The sequence below is a fragment of the Vulpes lagopus genome, chromosome 10 (genome assembly GCF_018345385.1).
Source record: "Vulpes lagopus strain Blue_001 chromosome 10, ASM1834538v1, whole genome shotgun sequence".
Lineage (NCBI taxonomy): Eukaryota > Metazoa > Chordata > Mammalia > Carnivora > Canidae > Vulpes > Vulpes lagopus.
In genome coordinates, this window is record NC_054833.1 from 16,915 (window position 1) to 42,569 (window position 25,655).

The 25,655-nt window shown below is 41.7% G+C and overlaps 1 protein-coding gene across 6 annotated transcripts; it reads left to right on the top strand.

The window, feature by feature from the left end:
* LOC121500677 (olfactory receptor 2W1-like) lies at window positions 1-25,206 on the top strand. Of its 6 annotated transcripts, none has more exons than XM_041772607.1 (4): window positions 1-3,832; window positions 4,648-4,855; window positions 21,422-22,735; window positions 23,868-25,206. In XM_041772607.1, the coding sequence occupies exon 4, from the start codon at window positions 23,884-23,886 to the stop codon at window positions 24,826-24,828; it is 945 nt and encodes a 314-aa protein (XP_041628541.1). In that variant the 5' UTR covers window positions 1-3,832; window positions 4,648-4,855; window positions 21,422-22,735; window positions 23,868-23,883; the 3' UTR covers window positions 24,829-25,206. The 6 variants fall into 6 exon arrangements, with proteins under 6 accessions (XP_041628541.1, XP_041628542.1, XP_041628544.1 ...); XM_041772608.1 differs by having other exon boundaries at window positions 3,828-4,855; window positions 21,422-21,671; window positions 22,576-22,735; XM_041772610.1 differs by having other exon boundaries at window positions 3,828-4,855; window positions 21,422-21,671; window positions 22,651-22,735.
* Window positions 25,207-25,655: the final 449 nt, after the last annotated feature.

Below are 25,655 nucleotides of genomic sequence, written 5' to 3' on the forward strand. Positions count from 1 at the left end.
GGCAGAGACATAGGCAGAGGGAGAAGCAGGGTCCCTGTGGGGTGTCCAATGCAGGACTTGATCCCAGGACCCCTGGATCATGACCGAAGCCAAAGGAAGACCCTCAACCACTGAGCCACTCGGGCCCGGAAGACTACTTTTCCACACCCCAGAGGCTTTTACAGATGTCCCCAAACACTCAGCCATTCCCACCAACATCTGAAGGGAAGCCAGCCCAGCTCACAGGGGATCAAAGAGATTTGAGAGGCTTGGGCCTCATTGCACATATGCTTTGGGCACCCTTAGCGACAGCCCTCTGTGCGTATGCACAGCGATGCCAGCTTCTGATGTGCACAGGTGCATTCATGTTTAGCAGTGTTGCTAGGTTACACTGGTTCTGTGTAGAAAGATTGTAAGTCATTGTGCTAAGTCCCTGGGACTTAGAATTTTTGTTGTATCCCTCTTTGGAAAAAAAAATTTAAAAATAGCAAATATAAATTTTTATTGCTATTTCAAAAATATTTACTTTACAAAAGTTTTCTTTAAAAATACTGAAATTTCCTGATGCCTTGGTTGCTGTTTGTTGAGCATCAGACTCTTGATTTTGACTCTGGTCATGATCTTAGGATTGTGGGGTTGAGCCCCCTGTCGGGCTCCATCCATGTTCAGTTGGGAGACTGCTTGAGATTGTCTCTCTCTCCCTCTGCCCTTCACCCCACTCATGCATTCTCTCTCTCTCAAAGAAATAGTATCTATTCTGTCAGTCCACTTATTTCTCAAACAGAACCTGAACACAGGTTATGTAGACATGCAGACATGCTCGATGTGTTCATATATACATACATATATATAGAATAAAACCTTTTGCAGCTGTATAATATATATATATATTTATAATGTCAACTACTTTGTAAAAAAATAAGTTGATCTGTACCTTGTTTTTTGCCTCTCTATCTCCTTTGTGTGTAAAAAGCAGCTTCTCTATTGAGACATTCTGCTCAAAGGCCACATAATGGAGAGCGGTGTTGCCCTTGTTGTCCATAACATTTGGATCAGCACTGTGCCCCAGCAGAATAGTCACACATGCTTGTTCTTTGCATTGGCAGCCTGTCAGCACTACACCAAGAAACAGAATGTAAATTCTGGGAATTTAAAGGAAACATGCCACAACTTTCACCTCCCATTTACACTCACCCAAGGTACTCTACACCTCTGGGTCACGTTCTCCCACTCATCCCCAGAAGTATCCATTTCCTAAGCCCCTGCACAGCATTCGGCCATCATCATCACCACCACACTACCCTCTAGGCCTTCAATCCTTTGTGAGCCCTGAGCGCACCATCTACTCCCAGGCACAAATGGGAAGATTTTCTCTCTGGGATGGGAGGGTGGCTAGCGGACAGAATGTTGCCTTTCTATATGCATTACTTTTCTCTTTCCCTCCCCCTGCCTTGGTTTTGGAGTTGTTTCCATGATAACTGGACCTGATGTATAAAATTCAGTGTCAGTGTGTTCATATATATGTACATATATATTGTGCTTATGTTCCTCCTTATATAGGATAACTACCTCTGCTCTTACAAAACGTATAGACAGGGTTATCATCTTTGCATTTCTGAACATGTACAGGGAAACCTAGGTACTTTCAAACTTGATTTGTAAGTACACCCAACTGCTTCTCAGCACAGCTGACCCTCAAATAAAGCTGGTAAAGTAATATATAGTACAATATAACCTAAATTGATCTTGGATCTTCATATATGCATCCTTTGGTGCTGGCAACCATCAGTGACTTTAAGATTCTTCCTTTGATTAGGTGAGGATCCCTTAGTCAAATTGAGGCAAGTAGCCATTGTTGATTAGAAACTTTCAAAATCACCTATTCCTTCTAACCAACGACAATGGGGACAAAGTCCCCTATCACAGCATGTGATTAAATAGAGTTTCACCCCAGAAAAACAGTCTGCTGAAAAGTTTTTGGTCTCAAAATGCTAATACAGGAGTGAACCAACTGGGAATGGAATTCATATGAAGAAAATTATGAAGCTTTTTCTCAGGGAATGGACAAAGTATTTCTCAACATTCCTGAAGTCATATGAAACTGCAATGCATTTCACCACATTTCAGCAAGATAACAAAAGCATGCGGTGGGACAATGGCTTGTCTTGTACATATTTGTCTGTGTGAGGATGAAATAAGCCATCAGTTGTGTGGAAAATCTGTAAATATTATTGCAAAAGTTATTGAAATTATAGATTATACTTATTCATTGCTTACTGGCAAAGGAATTGTGCAACACACTAGCTATTATTCATTTTATTAGTAACAAATTGTTGGCCAAAGGCCTCAATAATGTATTTCCTTTTAAACACCAGAGAAAGTATTGAAATAAAAGCAAGCTATTGTTTGTTTTTAAATTTACCAAATTTCTGTTCCAGAAATATTATGACCTTCTCTTTTAAATGATATAGATAACGTAGGAAATGAACTATATTTCTTGGTCAGCAATCTGAAAAATTCATAAAACCCTGTCCCCTCTTTGACTCTTGAACCTAGCAGCAGTAGTGTGTTCACAGAATTTCCTTTAGACTTGATGAAAGTCACAGGTGCACTTTTAGAGGGAACAATATCTGGTGGCATGTTATTTGAATAACATTGTAAAAGACTGCTTTAGAGGTGTAACCAGTATGGGTAGAAGACAAAAACCAAGAAAAAAAGGTCCGTGTTTGTTGACATGGGTGTATATTTGTATGATTTCATTAGTTGCCTAGTTTGGAGAATACTTACTGAGAAAATAATTGTGGGGAAAATAACTCAGTAAAAAGAGAAAAATGGAAAGTAAAACCATAAAGGGTTAATATATTTGGGAATCTAGTTTGCAATTGTGTGTGTGAGAGAGACAGAGACAGAGAGGAAGAGAATAGTAGAGAGAGAGGGAGGAGAAAGAAAGGTAGAGAGAGAGAGTAAGAGGGACTAATGACTGCTACTTCTATTGGTAACATCTATTCAAAAGTACGCATACCTACTAAGGGTGTTTTAGGCTCAGCCATCTCTATGCCAAATATCTGTTTTTTCAATAAATGACTTTTAAAAAGCTTTAATAGCTCTAGCATGGCTTGCAATTGATTCTTGGCTCAAGATATAATTGGCTTTGGGTTTTTATTGATGAGTTGTGTGTTTTTCCTATTAACATTTCTTTTATAATTTCCATAGCAGTTTAACACCTGGAGTATAGTTTTTATTTTGGAGGAAGAAAACATATTTATTTCATTTCATTATTTTTTTTCAAGGTCTTTTAACATCATGCTCTTGCTGATTTTTTCTTTGTGTTGTTGATGATAGTAATTATTTGAATGAATTGCCTGTCACATGGGCTTAGTCAGCCTGAAGCTTTTAAGTGTGCGAGTTTTATTTTGTTGGACCAACATTATAACAGAGGATGAAAAATATCGTACCATTCTGAATCCCTTAAGAAGGCTCTGAACATCTGACATGCCTATACAAAACATAATCACTTATTTTGCCTGAAAGCATATGCCAGTGCCTTTTGCTATAGTTCTCTGTTGCTAGATACTGGATCTTGTGTATCCCTAAAGTCACACTGCCTCCAAGTGCTTTATAGTGTCTGCTTTGCTGATTCTCAATTGTTTAGGGCACAAATATCACGTTGGACTTGAGAAAAAATGTCCCTTTGATGGGATTTAGTTGTGTTACATTATGTAATTCCTTTTTCTCTTCTACTTTCAAAGAGGTGGTCCTCCGTAAAACAAATTGAATGATTCCTGCATTTTAAGAGTATCCTTCCACACACCAGAATGTGCTGAAGATCTGGAGGGCTTGGCTGGAATGTCCAGTGAGTGAAGACTTTTGTTATGGCAAAATAACGAGGTGTGGGCTTTTTATTATGAAGTCCCCCTGGAATGTCATGTTTTTAAAAAATGTTTTTCTACTTACTAAAAACTAAAAACCTTACAGTGAACCCTTAAATCTAATACATTCTGTTAAAATAAAGTACATACTTTATTATTCAAAATCAATTTCCACGTTGGTACCCAGAAAGTTGATGCTGTTCCCAAGCCATTTTAGAAAAGAGAATAAAATAATAATCATGATTGATAATATGTAGGAGTATTGAACTTCCTTTACCTAAATTTATTTTCCAGGTTAATGTATGTTAACATACTTATAAGAATAAGCTTTCATTTCTTCCCAGTTCGGTCATATACCAATGTGGCAATTTCCTGCCCTGCTTACTAACACACGTGTACACACACACAGACACTAACTTGTGTATACAGGTACACACACATTCCTATTTAGTGATGAGGTCTCACATTATCTTGCTGGACTTCATAGTAATTGCTATTAGGTTGCTCCCTAACAGTTACAACCTCCTAATTTACTGTGTATTTAATTATTTATCTTGTCTGTTTTCTTCCTCAGCCACTAGAGTGTAAATTCCACAGGGGCAGGGACTTCTGTTTATCTTGTACATTGCTTTATGGTTTGTATCTAGAAGAGTGTCTACCACAATGCAAATATTTTTGAAAAAATATTTGTGAAATGATCAAATTGCATGCTTTTGACGCTAGAAAAGAGGTTTAGATAGCTGTTGCCAAAAAGAAAGAAGTGTTAACAACTACCTCTCTTCTACCTTCTCTCTTGTAGTAGGATATTCTCTGAGTCTATTCTTCCTATCAGGACCGAAATGCCTAACAGGAAATGTGGTCATAATGGCTCTTCCTGGATTCTGATTCCATTTGCAATTCCTGCTCTACCTCTTGAAGAAAATCTGGGCAGAAGGATTATGTCTCAGGGCATCATCCGTGCAGACTAAAGATTATGAAGTCCGCAGCAGTTCCACTGTATGATTCAGGTCAGATGCCCTCTAAGAAAATCTTGAACTTTAGAATTCTTAGAGCCTTTTTCTTTTCCAAGAAAAGAATATATTCAATTATCTATGCAAAAATAGAACATAAATGCTGATATTCTCTATTGACGCTAGAAAAACAAACAGTAAGATCATTTTAAATGTACAGTTGCTACGAGTATCAGTTTTCCTCTGCACAGCCTCAGATAATAAGTATTTTATTATGTATTACGTACAAAGTATGTGTGCATATGTACACATATATATGTACATATATGCGTATCTATATGTACACATATATACATATGTATGTACATATAATACAATAACAGATATCAGTTGTTGACTTAGTGTCAAATCAAAGTGGTAATTATAAGTGCCTGTATATTCTTCTTTATAAGTATAGCCATGTTATAATTTGATTATCTTTTCTTAAGGTTACTCTCAGCTGACATTTTTTAATTTGTATTTATTTATTTTTATTTTAAAATATTTTATTTATTTATTCATGAGAGACACAGAAAGAGAGGCAGAGACACAGGCAGAGGAAGAAGCAGACTCCCTGCGGGGAGCCCGATGTGGGACTCAATCCCGGAACTCTAGGATCATGCCCTGAGTGGAAGGCAGATGCTCAACCACTGAGCCACCCAGGCGTCCCTTTTTTTTTTTTTTTTAAGTAACCTCTACACCCAGCATAGGGCTTGAACTCACAACCCTGATGATCAAGAGTCACATGCTCTACTGACTGAGCCAGCTAGGTGCCTCTATAATTTGATTCTTGGGATCCCTGGGTGGCGCAGCGGTTTGAGGCCTGCCTTTGGCCCAGGGCGCGATCCTGGAGACCCGGGATCGAATCCCACGTCGGGCTCCCGGTGCATGGAGCCTGCTTCTCCCTCTGCCTGTGTCTCTGCCTCTCTCTCTATCTCTCTGTGACAATCATAAATAAATAAAAATTAAAAAAAAAATTTATAATTTGATTCTTATATGGCCAACATATTCTTTAACTTTAGACAATATGGCTGTATACTTTGACAAACATTAACCAACAAAGTTATACCTCAGTCACCTCAAGGATTTTGTCCATCAAGAAAAGAAAAAAAAAGTTGGGGGGAGGGAGTGGGAATAAAGGGTAAGAGTCATCTTATTTTGCAGAATTGCAGCATAAAAGGATATTATTTACTTTATTATTTTTTTTTAAATTTTTTATTTATTTATGATAGTCACAGAGAGAGAGAGAGAGAGGCAGAGACACAGGCGGAGGGAGAAGCAGGCTCCATGCACCGGGAGCCTGATGTGGGATTCGATCCCGGGTCTCCAGGATCGCGCCCTGGGCCAAAGGCAGGCGCCAAACCGCTGCGCCACCCAGGGATCCCCTTTTTTTTTTACTTTATTTTTTTTTTAATTTTTTATTTATGGATATTATTTATAATGATGATTTATTCTTTGCTTTTTTTAATTGGAGTTCAATTTGCCAACATATAGCATAACACCTGTGTGCTCATCCCATCAAGTGCCCCCCTCAGTGCCCATCACCCAGTCACCCCCACCCCCCGCCCACCTCCCTTTCCACCACCCCTTGTTCGTTTCCCAGAGTTAGATTTGAAGGCAAAAAGGTTATATGGAAGAACTTTTCTGAACTTTCTGGGCAAATGACATATATATTCATCAGTCTCTCCTGCAATTTCCTTGTAAATGTATTTACTTTGTTAAAGCAAAATCTTTTGGTTGTTATTTTAGAAGGTTTAAGAGCCAATCAAGGGAATTATGAGATCATTTTCTGTACTACATGGCTATTAACTTATTGAAAGAGAAAAGGGATTTTCCAGATATACTGAAGTCCCCTATAATTAATTTACTTCAAAGCCTACTTCAAGGAGATGAACTAGAGTGAACCCAAACAGTAAACTCAGATAGCAAAATGAATGACATAAATAGGAAAAAAGGAGATTTCTGTTTCCAGCTCTGATAATTGAAAGACTGCCCTCTTACTGTAAATAATGGGACAAAATGTATTGAACAACTGTTTTCAGAAACTGGGCAACAAACAGTGGAGGACTATAATCCCTGGAAAAAAGGAAATAAATGAGGTGAACCATAGAATCTCTCTGACCTCCTTAGAGACATTTTCTAGACTGCAGCCCAGGAAGGAGAATCTAGGCAAAACACAGCATTTTCTCTAAGTTGAGGAGAACAAGCAGAGTTTAGGGGGAATGAGGTGGCTGGAATATGGGAGGCTGAGTGCCAGGGAGGAGGCAACTCTAGAGATAAAATGCCTCAGAAATGTGCAAGGGGTTCCCTTGAAGTTTGTCTTCAAATCCCCAGTTATGGATATGGACAACGAACTTCCTTGAAGTCAGGCAAAGCCTGGCCAGAGTCTGTTACTAAATACTTAACCACACATGCATGGGATAAAACCCCATGGGCTGAGGCAAAACATAATTAGATAAATAGATGCTAAAAAGTTGCCCAAGCTCATACAGAGCTGGGAGATGTTTAAGTTTTGGCCAGCCAGAATGCAGAGTCCTCACTGGGGCTTTCAGTAGAAACTTGGGAGAGTTTTGTCTCATACTGTGGCAAAACTAGCCCTGAACTAAAGACTATGCTAGATTTGACCTAACAAGGCTTAAAAACAAGTCTTATGTATTGACCTGATATATAAATAACTTCCTATCAAATCAAAGTCCAATAGCATTTAAGGGAAGCAAAGAAATCTAGTATTAAATATGCATACTCTACAAGGTCCAGCATCCAATACAAAATCACTAAGCATGCAAAGAAGAAAAATCTGACCCATAGCTATGGTAGAAAACAACAAACAGTAAATAGTAGCCAGACTTGATGGTGGCTCTCAATTGTCATCACCTCCTGATATTTATACCCTTTAGTCTCCTTGCATATGGAGTTGGAAATTAGTTGGTATGACCAGTAGAGTTAGCATTAGAGGTGCTCCTGAGTGACATTCTAGGCTGGGACATAAAGGACAATTGGATTCCTTGTTCTGGGAGAAGCCAGCAGCTACATGATGAGCAGCCCTGTGATGAGGCCCAGATGGAGAGGAACGGAGGCCTTCAAAAAAAATAGGCAACTCAGCTTGCCAGTCCCGTGAGTTAACCACCTTTTAAGGGATCTTCTTCCCTCTCAAGCCTTCAGATAGATGCATCCCCAGCTGACATCTAAATCTCACAATACTACAAGATAGCACATCCCATCAAAGCCCCAATTCCTTAACCACAGAAAATATGAAAGATGATAAATTTGATGATTGTTTTCTGCTGCTGAGTTTTGAGATAATCTGTTGGGGAAAAATAGAGAATTAACATAGACTTTGGTACTGCTACTATAACAAAATCCAAAACATGCAGGAGTAGCTTTGGGACTGAGTAAGTAGAGAAAAGCTAGAACATCTTGAGATTTTTAGTAAAAGGCAAAAGGCCTTGAAGTTGCTATTAACAACCTTGTGGACCTTGAGGAGGCTGCCATGGAGGCTGTCAGGTAGGTGAGAATATGACTGGAGACTGGTAAAAAGAGAATCCCTTGTATATGGTGGCCAAAAATTGAGAGGCACTGTTTCACATGGTGTCATAGGAACTAGAAAAGGCACTGAATCAGCGGGATGGTTAAACTAAAGAATCTTTTCGGGCAGGATATGGAATGTGCAATCTAGCTTCTTTTTGCAGTTTATTGCATGATGGAAAGGAGAGTGGGAGAGAGAGAAGTTAAAGAAAAAGTTGAACACAAGGAACTGCTAGGTTTGAAAGTTCCCAGCCTCTTCAAACAATACTAAATTTTAGAAATGGCTCTAGGAAAAGATCAAATGTCAGGAACTGTTAGGAAAGCATGGTCTAAAGATGAAACCAGGCGTGGAGGGGATTGATGTCATCAAGATGGCAATGCAGGTGGTTCCCAACATCAGTCCTCCTCACAAGGACAGCTAGCAACTATCCATCGGCAAGACACCATTTGAAAATCCTAGAATGGGAGTAGGGCTGAAAAAAAACCCTTGAACATAGAAACTAAAAAGGATTGCATTAGAAGGGCAAGAGGAGCAGTTATACTGATTGCATCACGCTCCCCAGACCAGCACAACGATGCACTGAGAGCCCCCCGCCCCCAGGCCTATGGTTTCTCCAGTGGGAAAAAGGAGAGAGCTCAGGGTGAACATCTAGCTCATCAAGCATTGTGGGATGCTTCCTGGGAGACCCACTTGGGTCTTGCCTCACAAGGATCATAGGGGAAATCTGGGGGTTTCAATCCCTGGGAATCAGATTGAGATGGAGGAGTTGGGGTAGGGTTTATAGCAACTAGTGCCCAGATCTTGGGTGACAGCATTCTTCCTTGCAGGAGCAACCAAGTAGATACTAGAGCCAGTGGCTCTGCCCATCTGCAGAGCTGAGTTGGTGGCTCTGTGTGGCCAGGGAGCAGCTCAGCTTGATTTAAGTCCACAGCAAATGAGCCATACACACCTTGGAGCTTGTTCAGTCCTTCTGCCTTGGCAGGGAAGCAAGCTCAAAGCCCTGGTGAATGCTGCCCAGAAAGATCTGGTGTTCAAGGGCTTTTTTTTCTAGTAGTTGACTCACTTTGACCAGGCTTACTCACAAGTATTCGTAGGCTTGCTGGCCCAACAATTACAGAGTAGCTAGCGTGTGCCTAGCACTATGCTATAACTTACTTGGAAAATGCTGAGCTAGTTATCTTTTCAAAGACACCATGGAGCTTCTGCTTAAAGGTTTGTTTCTGCATTTAAAAAAAATATATTTTATTTATTTATTCATGAGAGACACAGGGAGAGAGGCAGAGACATAGGCAAAGGGAGAAGCAGGCTCCCTGCGGGGAGCCTGGTGCGGACTCCATCCAGGGACCCTGGGATCATGATCTGAGCCAAAGGCAGATGCTCAACCACTGAGCCACTCAGGTGTCTATGTTTTTGCATCTTAGTGAACTTCAAACTAGTTTTAAGGGGCTCCCCCAAACAGCAAAGACTTTAACAAAGAGTAGGAATTTCAACATAATTTGACTAGAAAACCTGATAGTCAATGCCTGTACCGAACACACCGGCCTTGAGGATGTGGGATTTGTGTTTTCCACCAGATTATTACTAAGGAGTTAAGATTTGTGGCATCCTTTGTTGTGTGAGATTAAGGAAGTTGGATTAAGTACCAAATGGAATAAAGCACTCCATGCTTCAGGTCAAGGGCTCCACCGAATTATCAGGGAGTGCCACTGCTATGGTCCTCAGAAAAAGTATTATTATCCCTCCCACGTTTCCCTGGCCTTCCTATAAAACCCAGCCACCAGGTACCTGGATATTCTTCGAGGCCAAACTCTTTTCAGTGTTGGTAGATTGGTTTAGGAAATGCATCAACCACATCTTGCTACGCTCATTGTCCTTCACATTCTCAGTTTTCAGGTAGTACAGTAGCCGCATGGCTTTGGCTTTCACGAGTAATTGGTTCCTTCCTGTCCTCTTGCCTAAAAAGGTTCCTCCAATGGTGCCAGCCAGGTAAATGGGCTGACCCGATAGGTTGAAGACCGGGAAAGTGATGTTTGTCGGGTCGAGGTCCTTGTTCATGCGCCAGGCAGACAGGAGGGGGTTGGAGGGCATGCAGGCACCCTGGTATTTAGCGCACACCCGATCATAGCCAATCTGGGTCCCATTTTCCTTGGCCACATACAGATCCTGCACCACAGTGTCCAATGTACTAATTTCTTCTAAGATTTCTTGTTGCAGCAGCGAGGCAGTGCCGGAAACCACTAGGATGGAGACAAAATTGACCCCGGTGCTCTTCCTGGAGTTGGAGAATCTGTAAGAGTCAGTTGGTGGTGAAATGCCCCTGCACAAAGCGCCGCTCAGCCGTGGCCAGGCTCCCCATGGGGGTGTACTGCTCCTCGAGGTTTTCTTCAGTATCGCTGGGCAAGTAAGGCAAGCCTATGCCCAGAGCGGCCGTCAGCAGCATGGGCACCAGCAGGAAGATCCAGGGCTGCGAGCCCACCTCCTCCCCAGCCTTCCGAAGGCGCAGCTGAGGGGCACCTCCAGGCAGTCGGTGTGGCAGCAGGGGCTCGCTGACAGCTGCCTTTCCGACGGGGAGGCCGGCGGACTTGGACGCTCCGCACTGTCCCCAACTGTGGAGGGGATGCCTCGAGGAGCCCTGTGCGCTCTCCCGAAGCCCAGTCAAGCTTGGGTTCCTGTCCCTGACTTGGCTTGGAGGCGGGGAGTGGCTCTACCCGGACCCCGCGCCCACGTCCCATGTCGTCCTGGTGTTGGGCCCGGGATGGGCCTCGGCCTCCCGCCTGGCCTCAGGCTGCGGCTCCGGATTCTCTGCCCTGGCCTCGGACTCCACCTTCGCCTCCATCTCCCACCAGGCGTTGGTTGCAACCTTGGAGAGACTGAGGCTCATTTCCGGGAGGGAAAGGCAAGGTGTTCAAACTGGGCAGCAAGTCAGGAAGCAGCCACTGGCCAGAGCGCCCAACTCCTCCACCCGACCGTTGGCTGGAGAATTCCAAGGCTGCAGCTGCTCGCACGCGAGGTCAGGGGGGCCGATGGGGAGCATGCATTTTGACCCACAGCCCAAGCAGCTTTTTTTCAGGTGTTAGCATTTGGGGGAGCTGCTCTGCCCCCTGCCTGGTGCAGGTCTCAGTGGGGGTTGTTTACCCCCTGAGGCCCCAGGAGGAACAACCACAGTGGCGGCAGCCAGCTCTGGAGCTCTGGATTCAGCCCCCGCAGTAACTACAGAGCTCTCGGTCTGCAGGGGCCTGGATGCTCTGGGGGCGGGGCCGCTGATCTCAATTCGGAGCCGCTGGGTGGCAGGAGCGTCCTTGCTGTCCTGGGCCCTCCCCGCCTCTGCCTGTCCTGGGGGGAGGCCAGATCATAGGCTGTGTCCCTGGCACCCTGGGGTCTGGGGCCTGCGCCGCTGGATTCGCGTTACCCGCCGCACAGCCCCCTCTGCACAGAGCCTCTGACCCAGCCGCCTCTGAGCTGCTCCCAGATCCAGCCCAGCGCACGCTGCAGCCCTTTAGGGAGCTGGGCTCCAGGGTGTGGCACGCTCTCCCCTGTGCACAGGTGCTCTTTTGGTGCCCCTGGGAGCCTGAGGACATCCCCGCCCTCCTGGGATCCTGCTCCAACTCCCTGCCAGCACCTTTCCGTCCGGAAAGACTGTTGAAACACCTACTTCTCCAGGATGGGACTTTCCTGTCCTGGGGACACTCTCTGGCCTTAGCCCGGCTCCTCGTGGGGCCCCTCCCCCTTGGATGCCTTTTCTTTATTTCTTTTTTCCCCTCCCCACCCTCCACCTTCTTCCTACCTTGATAGAAGCGTGAACACTTCTCACTCTAGCATTCTAGCTGTTCTCTAAATGTCAGGCCGAATTCATAGGTTTTCAGGATGATTTGACGGTTATCTAGGTACTTTGGTGGGGACAGGTGACTTGGGGAACCCTACTCTTCCGCCATCTTGCCCCGCCTCTTTACAAACACAGGGAGGTTAAAGAGCATCCTGCTAAAAGATGAAAGAGTCAACCAGGTAATTAGAGAAGAATTAAAAAGATTCATGGAAACTAATGAGAATGGAGATACAGGGGATCCCTGGGTGGCTCAGCAGTTTATCCTCTGCCTTTGGCCCAGGGCGTGATCCTGGAGTCCCGGGATCGAGTCCCACATCAGTCTCCCGGCATGGGCCTGCTTCTCCCTCCTCCTATGTCTCTGCCTATCTCTCTCTATGTCTATCAGAAATAAATAAATCTTAAAGAAAAAAAAAAGGAGGGGCAAGGGATCCCTGGGTGGTGCAGCGGTTTAGCGCCTACCTTTGGCCCAGGGCACTGGAGACCTGGGATCGAGTCCGGCATCGGGTTCCCGGTGCATGGAGGCTGCTTCTCCCTCTGCCTATGTCTCTGCCTCTCTCTCTCTCTCTCTCTCTCTCTCTCTGCGACTATCATAAATAAATAAAAAATTTAAAATATATATATAAAAAAGGGCAAGATGGCGGAAGAGTAGGGTCTCCCAAGACACCTGTCCCCACCAAATTACCTAGATAACCTTCAAATCATCCTGAAAATCTACGAATTCGGCCTGAGATTTAAAGAGAACAGCTGGAATGCTACAGTGAGAAGAGTTCGTGCTTCTATCAAGGTAGGAAGATGGAGAAAAAAGAAAGAAACAAGAGGCATCCAAGGGGGAGGGGCCCCGCGAGGAGCCAGGCTAAGGCCGGGGCAAGTGTCCCCAGGACAGGAGAGCCCTGTCCCGGAGAAGCAGGAGCTGCAACAATCTTCCCGGGGAAAGGCCTTGCAGGGAGTTAGAGCAGGACCCCAGGAGGGCGGGGATGCCCTCGGGCTTCCTGGGACACTAACAGACACCTGCGCCCCGGGGAGAGTGTGCCAAGCTCCCTAAGGGCTGCAGCACGCACGGCGGGACCCGGAGCACCTCGGAAGGCTCGGGCGGTGGCTCCACGGAGAGGGCTGTGCCACCAGGAGCACAAATCCAACAGCACAGGCCCGGGAGCACTGGGCGCTTGGACACAGCCCAGGATCTGGCCTCCTACTGGGACAGGCAGAGGCCAAGAGGGCCCAGGACAGCAAGGACTCTCTTGCCCCGAGCTGAGCAGATCAGCGGCCCAACCCTGGAGCATCCAGGCCCATGCGACTGAGAGCTCTGTAGTTACTGCAGGAGCTGACTCCAGGGCTCCAGAGCTGGCCGCTGCCACTGTGGTTGTTCCTCCTGGGGCCTCACGGCATAAACAACCCCCACTGAGCCCTGCACCAGGCAGGGGTTAGAGCAGCTCCCCCAAGTGCTAACACCTGAAAATCAGCACAACAGGCCCCTCCCCCAGAAGACCAACTAGACGGACCAGTTTCAGGGGAACTCAAGGGACTTAAAGTATACAGAAACACAAGATACTCCCCGTGTTTTTTTGTTTTTTTGTTTTTTGCTTTTTGAATTGTTTGCTTCCCCACCCCCCTTTTTTCCCCTTTCTTTCTGTTTCCTTCTGTTTTTTTCTTTTTTTTCTTCCTTTTTTCTTTTTCTCTTTTCTTTCCTTATTTCCCTCCTCTCTTTTTCTCCTTTTCCCAATACAACTTGTTTCTGGCCACTCTGCACTGAGCAAAATGACTAGAAGGAAAACCTCACCTCAAAAGAAAGAATGAGAAACAGTCCTCTCTCCCACAGAGTTACAAAATCGGGATTACAATTCAATGTCAGAAAGCCAATTCAGAAGCACCATTATACAGCTACTGGTGGCTCTAGAAAAAAGCATAAAGGACTCAAGAGACTTCATGACTACAGAATTTAGATCCAATCAGGCAGAAATTAAAAATCCATTGAATGAGATACAATCCAAACTAGAAGTCCTAACGACGAGGGTTAACGAGGCGGAAGAACGAGTGAGTGACATAGAAGACAAACTGATGGCAAAGAGGGAAACTGAGGAAAAAGAGACAAAAGACCATGAAGATAGATTAAGGGAAATAAACGACAGCCTGAGGAAGAAAAACCTATGTTTAATTGGAGTTCCCAAGGGCGCCAAAAGGGACAGAGGGCCAGAATATGTATTGAACAATCATAGCTGAAAACGTTCCTAATCTGGGAAGGGAAACAGGCATTCAGATCCAGGAAATAGGGAGATCTCCCCCTAAAATCAATAAAAACCATTCAGCACCTCGACATTTAATAGTGAAGCTTGCAAATTCCAAAAATAGAAGATCCTTAAAGCAGCAAGAGACAAGAAATCCCTGACTTTTATGGGGAGGAGTATTAGGGTAACAGCAGACCTCTCCACAGAGACCTGGCAGGCCAGAAAGGGCTGGCAGGATATATTCAGGGTCCTAAATGAGAAGAACATACAACCAAGAATACTTTATCCAGCAAGGCTCTCATTCAAAATGGAAGGAGAGATAAAGAGCTTCCAAGACAGGCAGGAACTGAAAGAATATGTGACCTCCAAACCAGCTCTGCAAGAAATTTTAAGGGGGACTCTTAAAATTCCCCTTTAAGAAGAAGTTCAGTGGAACAATCCACAAAAACAAGGACTGAATACATATCATGATGACCCTAAACTCATACCTTTCAATAGTAACTCTGAACCTGAATGGGCTTAATGACCCCATGGAAAGGCGCAGGGTTTCAGACTGGATAAAAAAGCAGGACCCATCTATTTGCTGTCTACAAGAGACTCATTTTAGAAGGACACCTACAGCCTGAAAATAAAAGGTTGGAGAACCATTTACCATTCAAATGGTCCTCAAAAGAAAGCAGGGGTAGCCATCCTTATATCAGATAAACTAAAATTTACCCCGAAGACTGTAGTGAGAGATGAAGAGGGACACTATATCATACTTAAAGGATCTATCCAACAAGACTTAACAATCCTTAATATATATGCCCCGAATGTGGGAGCTGCCAAATATATCCATCAATTAATACCTAAAGTGAAGAAATACTTAGATAATAGTACACTTATACTTGGTGACTTCAATCTAGCTCTTTCTATACTAGATAGGTCTTCTAAGCACAACATCTCCACAGAAACGAGAGCTTTAAATGATACACTGGACCAGATGGATTTCACAGATATCTACAGAACTTTACATCCAAACTTAATGGAATACACATTCTTCTCAAGTGCACATGGAACTTTCTCCAGGATAGACCACATACTGGGTCACAAATCAGGTCTGAACCGATACCAAACGATTGGGATTGTCCCCTGCACATTTCAGACCATAATGCCTTGAAATTAGAACTAAATCACAACAAGAACTTTGGGAGGACTTCAAACGTGGAGGTTAAGGACCATCTTGCTAAAAGATAAAAGGGCCAACCAGGAAATTAAGGAAGAATTAAAAAGATTCATGGAAACTAATGAGAATGAAGATACAACTGTTCAAAATCTTTGGGATGCAGCAAAAGCAGTCCTGAGGGGGAAATACATAGCAATACAAGCATCCATCCAAAAACTGAACAGAAATCTCACAGAGGAAGACATAGACATGACCAACATGCACATGAGAAAATGCTCTGCATCACTTGCCATCAGGGAAATACAAATCAAAACCACAATGAGATACCACCTCACACCAGTGAGAATGGGGAAAATTAACAAGGCAGGAAACCACAAATGTTGGAGAGGATGCGGAGAAAAGGGAACCCTCTTACACTGTTGGTGGGAATGTGAACTGGTGCAGCCACTCTGGAAAACTGTGTGGAGGTTCCTCAAAGAGTTAAAAATAGATCTGCCCTACGACCCAGCAATTGCACTGTTGGGGATTTACCCCAAAGATACAGATGCAATGAAACGCCGGGACACCTGCACCCCGATGTTTCTAGCAGCAATGTCCACAATAGCCAAACTGTGGAAGGAGCCTCGGTGTCCACTGAAAGGTGAATGGATAAAGAAGATGTGGTTTGTGTATACAATGGAATATTACTCATCCATTAGAAATGACAAATACCCACCATTTGCTTCGACGTGGATGGAACTGGAGGGTATTATGCTGAATGATAATGATATGCTGATGTCAATCGGGGAAGGACATTTTATGGTCCCATTCATTTGGGAAATATAAATAGTAGTGAAAGGGAATAGAAGGGAAGGGAGAAGAAATGTGCGGGAAATATCAGAAAGGGAGACAGAACATAAAGACTCCTAACTCTGGGAAACAAAGTAGGGATGGTGGAAGGGGAGGAGGGTGGGGGGTGGGGGTGAATGGATGACGGGCACTGAGGGGGGCACTTGACGGGATGAGCACTGGGTGTTATTTTGTATGTTAGCTAATTGAACACCAATAAAAAATAAATTTATTATTAAAAAGAAACATTATGAACAGCTATACGCCAATAAATTAGGCAATCTAGGTGAAATGGACGCATTTCTGGACAGCCACAAACTACCAAAACTGGAACAGGAAGAAATAGAAACCTGATCAGGCCAATAACCAGGGAGGAAATTGAAGCAGTCATCAAAAACCTCCCAGGACACAAAAGTCCAGGGCCAGATGGCTTCCCTGGGGAATTTTATCAAACGTTTAAAGAAGAAACCATATCTATTCTACTAAAGCTGTCTGGAAAGATAGAAAGAGATGGAGTACTTCCAAATTCGTTCTATGAGGTCAGCATCACCTTAATTCCAAAACCAGACAAAGACCCCACCAAAAAGAATTATAAGCCAATATCCCTGATGAACATGAATGCAAAAATTCTCAACAAGACACTACCCAATAGCATCCAACAGTACATTAAGAAAATTATTCACCATGAGCAAGTAGGATTTATTCCCAGGACACAAGGCTGGTTCAACACTCAATGTGATTCATCATATCAGCAAGAGAATATCCAAGAACCATATGAGCACTGAGTGCTATTCTGTATGTGGGCAAATTGAACACCAATAAAAAATAAATTTATAAAAAAAAAAGATCTTAACTGTAAAAAATAAAATTAAATAATAAAAATAAATAAAAATTTGTAAATAAAAAATTAAAATAGAAAAAGAGATCTGTATGCTAAAAAAAACTACAGAACATTTAGGAAGGAAATTGAGGTAAATAAAAATTTAAAAAAAAAAAAAAAGGGAAAAAAAGGGAACCCTGGGTGGTGCAGCGGTTTGGCGCCTGCCTTTGGCCCAGGGCGCGATCCTGGAGACCCGGGATCGAATCCCACATCAGGCTCCCGGTGCATGGAACCTGCTTCTCCCTCTGCCTGTGTCTCTGCCTCTCTCTCTCTCTCTCTCTCTCTCTCTCTCTCTGTGTGACTATCATAAATAAATAAAAATTAAAAAAAAAAAAAGGAAGGAAATTGAGGAAGACCTATATGAGAAAACATTCCATTCTCATGGGTTAGAAGAAGAAATTGTGAAAATGTCTGTGCTACCCCTAGTAATCCCTGTTAAAATTGGACATTTTTCAGAGAGTTGGAACAAATAATTCTAAAATTTGTATGGAATCATAAAAGACCCTGAATAGTCAGAGGAATGCTTAAAAAGAAATCCAAAGCTGGGGGCATCATGATGCCAGACTTCAAGCTGTGTCAGAGTTTTTATCTATTTTTGTTGATTTGGGGAGGGGTCCTCTCTACCTCTTGGATATGAATGCCTATTTTCTTCCCAAGATTAGGGAAGTTCTCAGCTATGATTTGCTCAAGTATACCTTCTGGTTCGTTCTCTCTCTCTCTCTCTCTCTCTCTTTCCCCTCAGCACCCCAATAATTCTGATATTGCTGCATTTCATGGCATCATTGATATGTCAAAGCTTCCCCTCTTGGTCCATCAGTTGTTTTTGTCTCTTTTCCTCAGCTTGCTTCCTTTCCATCAACTTGTCTTCTATGTCACTTATTCTCTTTGCCTCATTTACTGTAGCAGTTAGAGTATCCAACTTAGACTGTATCTCAGTTATAGCATTTTTAATTTTGGCCTGATTAGATACCATTTCTGCACTAAGAGATTCTCTTAGTCTTTTATGCTTTTTTTTTTAAGCCAAGCTGGTAACCGTTATGAATTCTTCCTTCTAGTCATTTTGTCCAGAGAGGAATGGATGAATGGATGAATGAGTGAGCACTATCAAAAGTATCAGCCATGACCCAAGGGAAATATGTACTAGAGAAATCCAAGAGGCCAGAAACCAGAAAAGAAAAGAAAAAAAGAAAAAGGGGAGAGATAGAGAATATATTCTCACAGAGAGGACAAAACAGGGTGATCCATTTGGTCCTGAGTGTATTTTTTTCTGTGTTACAAGACACTAAATTTCAGAATTTAAAAGAAATTTAAAAATATATATATATTATATATATATATACACACACACACACACACAAAACTAGAATACAATGAAAGGAAGCCAAAAATGAAGAATATAAGTGTAAAAAATGGAAGTTTTAAAAAAGGCTTAAAAACAAAGAGTTCATAAAAGAAACTACTTGAAATGGGAAAAAAGGAAAAAAATAGAAAATTTTAAACTTGTAAAAAGTGGTCACTTTTCTCTTTCTAGAATTCTGGCCATTCTTTTCTCATATCTCAGGTTGAATTCAGAGGTGTTCAGGATGATTTGATAGTTAGCTAAATTCAGGGGAGTAAGTGAAACAAAGACCCCTATTCCTCCATCCTGCCATTTTTCTCAGTTGGCATGATTTAAAAGTCCCCAAGGCCAGGCAGTGTAGAAAATGTAGATCATTGGAATAATTTATACAAAACAAGGGTGGGATAAATTAATAGAACTGGCAGCCAGCTAAGTCATAATTTTTTTTAAAATAGAACCACTTTGGGAGATAATACCTTGTAAAGCTTGCTTATTCCATAGCCAGCAATTCCTGTCCTAGGCATATACTCAAAAGACCTTCCTGCATACATGCTGCAAGAGACATAAAATTGTGTATCCTAAAGCCTTTCATATGAGCCAAGAACTGTAATCAGGAAAAATGGCCATCATGAGTGAAGACGCAAAATGATTATTTTTTTAATGATTCTACTATATCCACACGATGGTATATTATACAGTAGTGGAAATAAATGAATCACAGTGACACAAAAAGTATTGGATAATCTCAGTGACAAAATGTTAGGTGAAAAAGGGAGAGTCCCAAAACCACATATAAGCTACAATATCTTTTGTGAATGTTCAAATAAGCTAAACCTTAAAATACATGCTATTTAGGCATTGACATATGTATGTGAATCTGTTGATATAGAAGTTATATTCTAATGCAAGTGCGTGATGAACACCAAATTCAAGATTATTTCCCTGGCAGTCAGGTAAGAACAAGGGAGATGTAAAAGCATAGAGGTAACAATAAGCTGTTAGAGAGATCCCAGTACTTGGATTGAATGGTAGGCGAAAATATGTTCATGATACTGTATTTACTTCATTGAAAATAGGAACAACTATGATAAGGCTCACAAACCACAGAATTAAGATTATTCCATAATTTTTTTTAAAAAACCTTTTAGCAAGTATTTTCTTTCCTGCAGACACAACACTAGACAATTGCCTATATTTCTCCAACTTGATTGATATCTTACCCAAAAAGAGAAAACAAAGTTCAATTAAATGTGTTCATTTTTATAGACATGGTTTACAGATTTTCAGTCTTCAACAGTAAATTTCATACATACATAAATTCACCTCTGAGATTAATTTTCATGGAGAATAACAAAAAGGGGAAAGGCAAGAAAAATCCAATGTCTGAAGGGAAATCTTTCTAAAATAGTTGTTTAGATAAGCCTCTGACCTCAGTCTAAGATCTGTTAATCATCTCTGTGGAGCACCAGTCCCCATGGTCTACACCCTGTTAACATACTAGCCTTTGGAGCCCTAATAAACACTTTTTGGAGCACACATAGAGCAACAGAGGGCATTCCTGGTTTAATTGGGTAAAGAACCACCCACAAATGTGTCTAACAAAAGTCCACATGAAAAGACTACAAATATCCCAACAAAAATACATTTAACAAGCCAAATTCATCAACTTTTCTACCAGTTGCACATCAAGTTTCTCTCCTCCATCCACATTAAATAGAGATTTCACTGAATCTTAGGTCAGCTTTTGCATTTCATGCAAATATAATTATGGTGTTTGTACAACAAAGTTGTGGCTAATCAGTATTCCATGGACTTAGTAACTTGCCAAACCAGAATCCTTCTGATTACCTGTGAAGTGAAGACTCATCAGAATGGGAATATAGGTACCTTTAAACTACAAAAGACAAGATAGCTGTGAATTCTTCCTTCCGAAAGGTAAATATGTTCTAGTTTTGTTTCTAATTTTGTCTCCACATCATTATGTACATTGAAATTATATATATGTTTGCTTCATTTGTCTTACATTTCACTGAACAAAGTCAAATGTAAAATTGTGCTAAGCTATTAGAAACTGAAGTCCATACCGTGAAAAATGAAAACCTTTTCAGTGAAAACATCACATGCCTCTTTTTTACAAAGCACACCTGAAGTAATGTATTCACTTCTCAACTCACTAATCCAAGACATTCAATAAACCATGGTGAGTGCAATGGATAGCAACCAGAAAAGCATGGTAATTAAATATACATAGTTAGCAGAAGCTGATAACCATATACAACTAGTCTGGAAACATAAACCGAAGAGAATATTTGATAATAGGTTCTAACATTAAGGGAACTCAAAAGACATGTACACAATTTTTAATGAGTTGGACTAAACAATATTATCTAGAGATGCATATTTTCATTATCAAGGTATTAAAATACAAGGAGGTGATTACTATAAACACTAATAGTGGATACGTTGGGAACGAGGGGTAATGATTGGTCAAGGCACAAAAAGAAGCAAGAATATTCACCTTAACTCATTAAGCTTTTACTTTTTTCTATATGTTTTATAATAAATTTATTTTTTATTGGTGTTCAATTTGCCAACATACAGAATAACACCCAGTGCTCATCCCCTCAAGTGCCCCCCTCAGTGCCCGTCACCCATTCACCCCCACCCCCCACCCTCCTCCCCTTCCACCACCCCTAGTTCGTTTCCCAGAGTTAGGAGTCTCTATGTTCTGTTATTGTATTTAAAAAAACTGTTCTTTTAATGAAACCATGTTGAATTGACTTATTCCATGTTATTTCCAGAAAAAGGAAAAGAACCAGTGCCTGGATGTTAAAGAGGCTTCTCTGAGCTCAACATAAAGAGTAGGGATGAGGCACAGATCAAAGGACAGCCATAACGCTCTGAGAACAGGAACTGTGTGAACATTCTGTGGAAGACCTCCTTCAGGAGCAGAAGGATGGATCATGGTTTCTGAGTCTATTTCAACTCTTAAATCCTATGGCCTTTTAATTCCCAACACTCTCCCAACCTTATGTGGTCAAAGAACCCCAGGTGCATTTTGTAATCAAGGCATGTTGGGAACTAAGTCCTCTATCCTCTCCTACCTCTGGGTTTATCAGTTCAGTAGGTACATCATGCTTATGGGCACTTTTGTGTACATGAGTGTCTGTGCTTTTGAAAAGTTATGCAAACATGAGATGTTAACTATCCCAGTTTAGTTCTAGACCATCATGGTAAAATCAAAGTGTGAATAATGAAAACAGTAAGGAGTGAAAAGAATAATGTGTAGATAGATGAATACAATTTTAATTTTGAGAATTAAATATGAACGAAGCACAATTCCTAGTGCTTTCACAAATACTAACCCTCACCACCTCCCTTTCAGGAAATTATTATCATCACTGAAAACATAGAGAATCTAGTGCACAAAGAGGTTACATAACTGCCCAGGGACATGCTACCTCCCAGTAGTGAAGCTGGGATTTGACACCAAGCTCTGGGTTTAGAGTCTTTGCTCTTAAGCACTATGCCCAACTTAGCCAACCTCCTACCACATAAAAAATTCGCATTACTAAATTAAATCTCCATATTGTAATGAGGAAAACTATATCCAAATCTCATAAAAATAATGGTAATAACAGTTCCTTCATGATTATAAGATTTTCATGTTCTAACTAACCTGCTAATAGCAATGATATACTGTAGGTAACTACCATATTTCATTGAAACTGCAATTATGGTTTTTTATCCCTTGGTCCCAAACACACTATGAATATAAAGCACCCTAGGTCAGAATTTCATGGTCATATTCATAAAACATTTTTAAACTAAAAAAAAATTAAAAATGTATAAACTAATTCAGTCATTAAACATTCCACCTACTTTAATGATATGATCAATTATTCAGAAATAGTGAAATTTATGTGTTCTTAATCTCTTTTCTGTAATCTTTCAGAATTTAAATGAGGTTTTACAAATACAGTTCTGAAGCAGACAGAGGATTGATTCATATAATTGGTAAATTCCACAGGGGAAACATCTCATTGACTTTTTACTGAGCTGCTTCTTGTTCAACTTCTTGTTCAACCTACCTAGCTACTTTTGCTGAATGCCAGGTAAGTAGGCATTAACACAGTTGTGTGCTGTATATATAGGGTAACCAAATGTTTCTAGAATTCTTTCAGTTTTTTAAGACCTTATTTATTCATGAGAGAGACAGAGAGGCAGAGACAGAGGCATAGGGAGAATCAGGCTTTCTGTGGGGAACCCAATGCAGGACTTGATCCCGGGACCCTGGGATCATAACCTGAGCCAAAAGCAGACACCCAACCACTGAGCCACCCACGTGTCCTGAATTCATTCAGTTTTTAACTCTGCAACAAATCAATAGGCTTCTTAAATGGTTTAATAGCAGTCACAGAAGGTATTCCAAGAAACACATAGCATTTGTACATGGAAACCAAGGTTAAAAAGAAAGACAATTTTTCCTGGCACCAGAAACACATGAGCCACAAAAAGTTCAGTATATGGGGAACAATAGAATTGACACAGGAACAGAGGTGTCTGCAATGTTGAATAGGAGGGAAAACATAAGGAGGAGGTTGGTGATGATGGACATTACAATGGCTGGTATCCACACACTTAGAAGTGAATATGGAAAGTGATCCTGCTACCGAATGAGGGGACGAATCCCAAGAAAATGGGACATTTAACATTCTACCTCAAACTTACTCCTTTGATAAGGGAAAATTTGTCATGACCAAGTATGCTGATTTGTAATTTTAAAAAGAAACCACACAAAATCTATCCCATTATTAACTTCATGGATTTATTACTTAATCAAAATACAGAGAAGCAAAGGTGTGATGGTAACTTTTTTTTAAAAGATTTTATTTATATATTCATGACAAACAGACACACACACACAGAGAGAGAGAGAGAGAGAGAGAGGCAGAGACACAGGCAGTGGGAGAAGCAGGCTCCATGCAGGAGCCCGACGTGGGACCCAGGATCCCACCCCCGGCCCAAGGCAGGCGCTAAACCGCTGAACCACCCAGGGATCCCCTACCATGTTGTTTTTAGAACCACACTGGTTAGGATTAATCAGGGAGAGGCTTTGGGCACTGAACACAAGGAAAGTGTTAACATAGGTGTCCAAATGGAACAGAGATACTCATGGCAAATTTCAGAGATTTTTATTTCTACCTAGGCCTGATGCTATTTTGATTGCCATGGTTTGTCTCCTAGACTTTCCTGAGGAGCCATGGACACAAACAATGGAAGTTCTGCAAAAGATTTCATCCTCCTGGGGTTTTCTGATTGGCCCCAATTAGAACCCATCATTTCTGGGGTTGTCTTCATCTTCTATATTGTGACTCTGGTAGGAAACACAACCATCATTCTTGTGTCTTACCTAGACACCCAGCTCCATACTCCCATGTATTTCTTCTTATCTAATTTGTCTTTTCTGGACCTCTGTTATACAACAAGCATTGCCCCCCAGATGCTGGTAAATCTATGGGGTCCAACAAAGTCTATTACCTATGAAGGGTGTGTGCTTCAATCCTTTGTTGCCCTTGAGCTGGGATCCACAGAATGTCTTCTCTTGGCTGTGATGGCCTATGACCGCTATGCTGCTGTCTGTCAACCTCTTCACTACACAGTAATAATGCACCCTCAGCTTTGCCAGAAGATGGTGCTCACTGCCTGGTTAGGTGGTCTTGGCAGTGCCTTAATTCTCTGCTCCTTGACTCTGAAGTTGCCAAGATGTGGACACCGAGAGGTGGATCATTTTTTCTGTGAGACGCCAGCATTGATCAAGATGGCGTGTGTCTATTCAAAAGTAATGGAGATCACTGTCTATGCTCTTGGAGTGATATTACTTCTAATACCTCTGTCACTAATTCTCATCTCATATGCAGTTATCACTCAAGCTGTCATGAGGATCAAGTCAGCAACAAGGTGGCATAAGGTCCTCAATACATGTGGTTCCCACCTCACAGTTGTAACTCTGTTTTATGGAACAATCATTTACATGTACATGAAACCACATAGTAGCACATCCCAAGATAAGGGGAAGTTCTTTACTTTCTTTTACACAATCATCACACCCACCCTTAACCCTCTAATCTACACTTTAAGAAACAAAGATGTAAAGAGTGCAGTAAAGAGAATACTACATATAGAAGAACGGTCAGCAAAGTCATGAGTTCGATGGAAGAGAGATAGGAAATAATATTAAAAATTATCAACAGATAATTGATTCATTTATGCAAAGAATTTATTGAGTGTCTACCATGTACAAAGAATTGTACTAGGTACTAACTTTGTAAATAAGTAGGAAGTAGACAGAAATTACAAGGAGAAAGAGATACAGATACATAAAGAAACTTCAATCCATATATTTAAAAAGCTTCAAGACCAGTTGGGGGCTACAGACCACTAAATATATAATTATGAAATGTGGTTAAGTACAATACCAGAGATATGCACGAAGTATTAAAATATTTCACAGGGAAATTTATTTTATTTTTTTATGATTCTTTTTTTTTTAAGATTTTGTTTATTTATTCATGAGAGACACAGAGAGAGGCAGAGACACAGGCAAGAGAGAGAAGCAGGCTCCATGCAGGGAGCCCGATACGGGACTCGATCCTGGGACTCTAGGACCACACCCTGGGCCGAATCCCATCCTCAAACACTGAGCCACCCAGGTGTCCCGGGAAATTTATTTTAATGTAGGATTACACAAGGACACTGATTTCTTTCTTTCCAGAAGTAACACCTTCGTGGAAATAACAGTCCCTTTCAGGCACCTGATACTACCAGCAAGGCCTTTGTGCTGTAGACCAATGACTCACTGATAGCTGTTCCACCTTCTGCTTCTAGTTTTAACTGGGCACAGGGTCACCGTGCCGACATCACATTTCTGAATCTGGCCTCCTACCAATACAATGCTAGGGAAGCAATGTGTACAACTCCTGGGACATTTTCTCAAAAATGAAGCCATTTGCTCTCATCCTTCTCTCTCCCCTT

Excerpts from the sequence above, each read along its gene's own strand:
- LOC121500677 (XM_041772607.1), top strand. The coding sequence starts at position 23,884 with ATGGACACAAACAATGGAAGTTCTGCAAAAGATTTCATCCTCCTGGGG.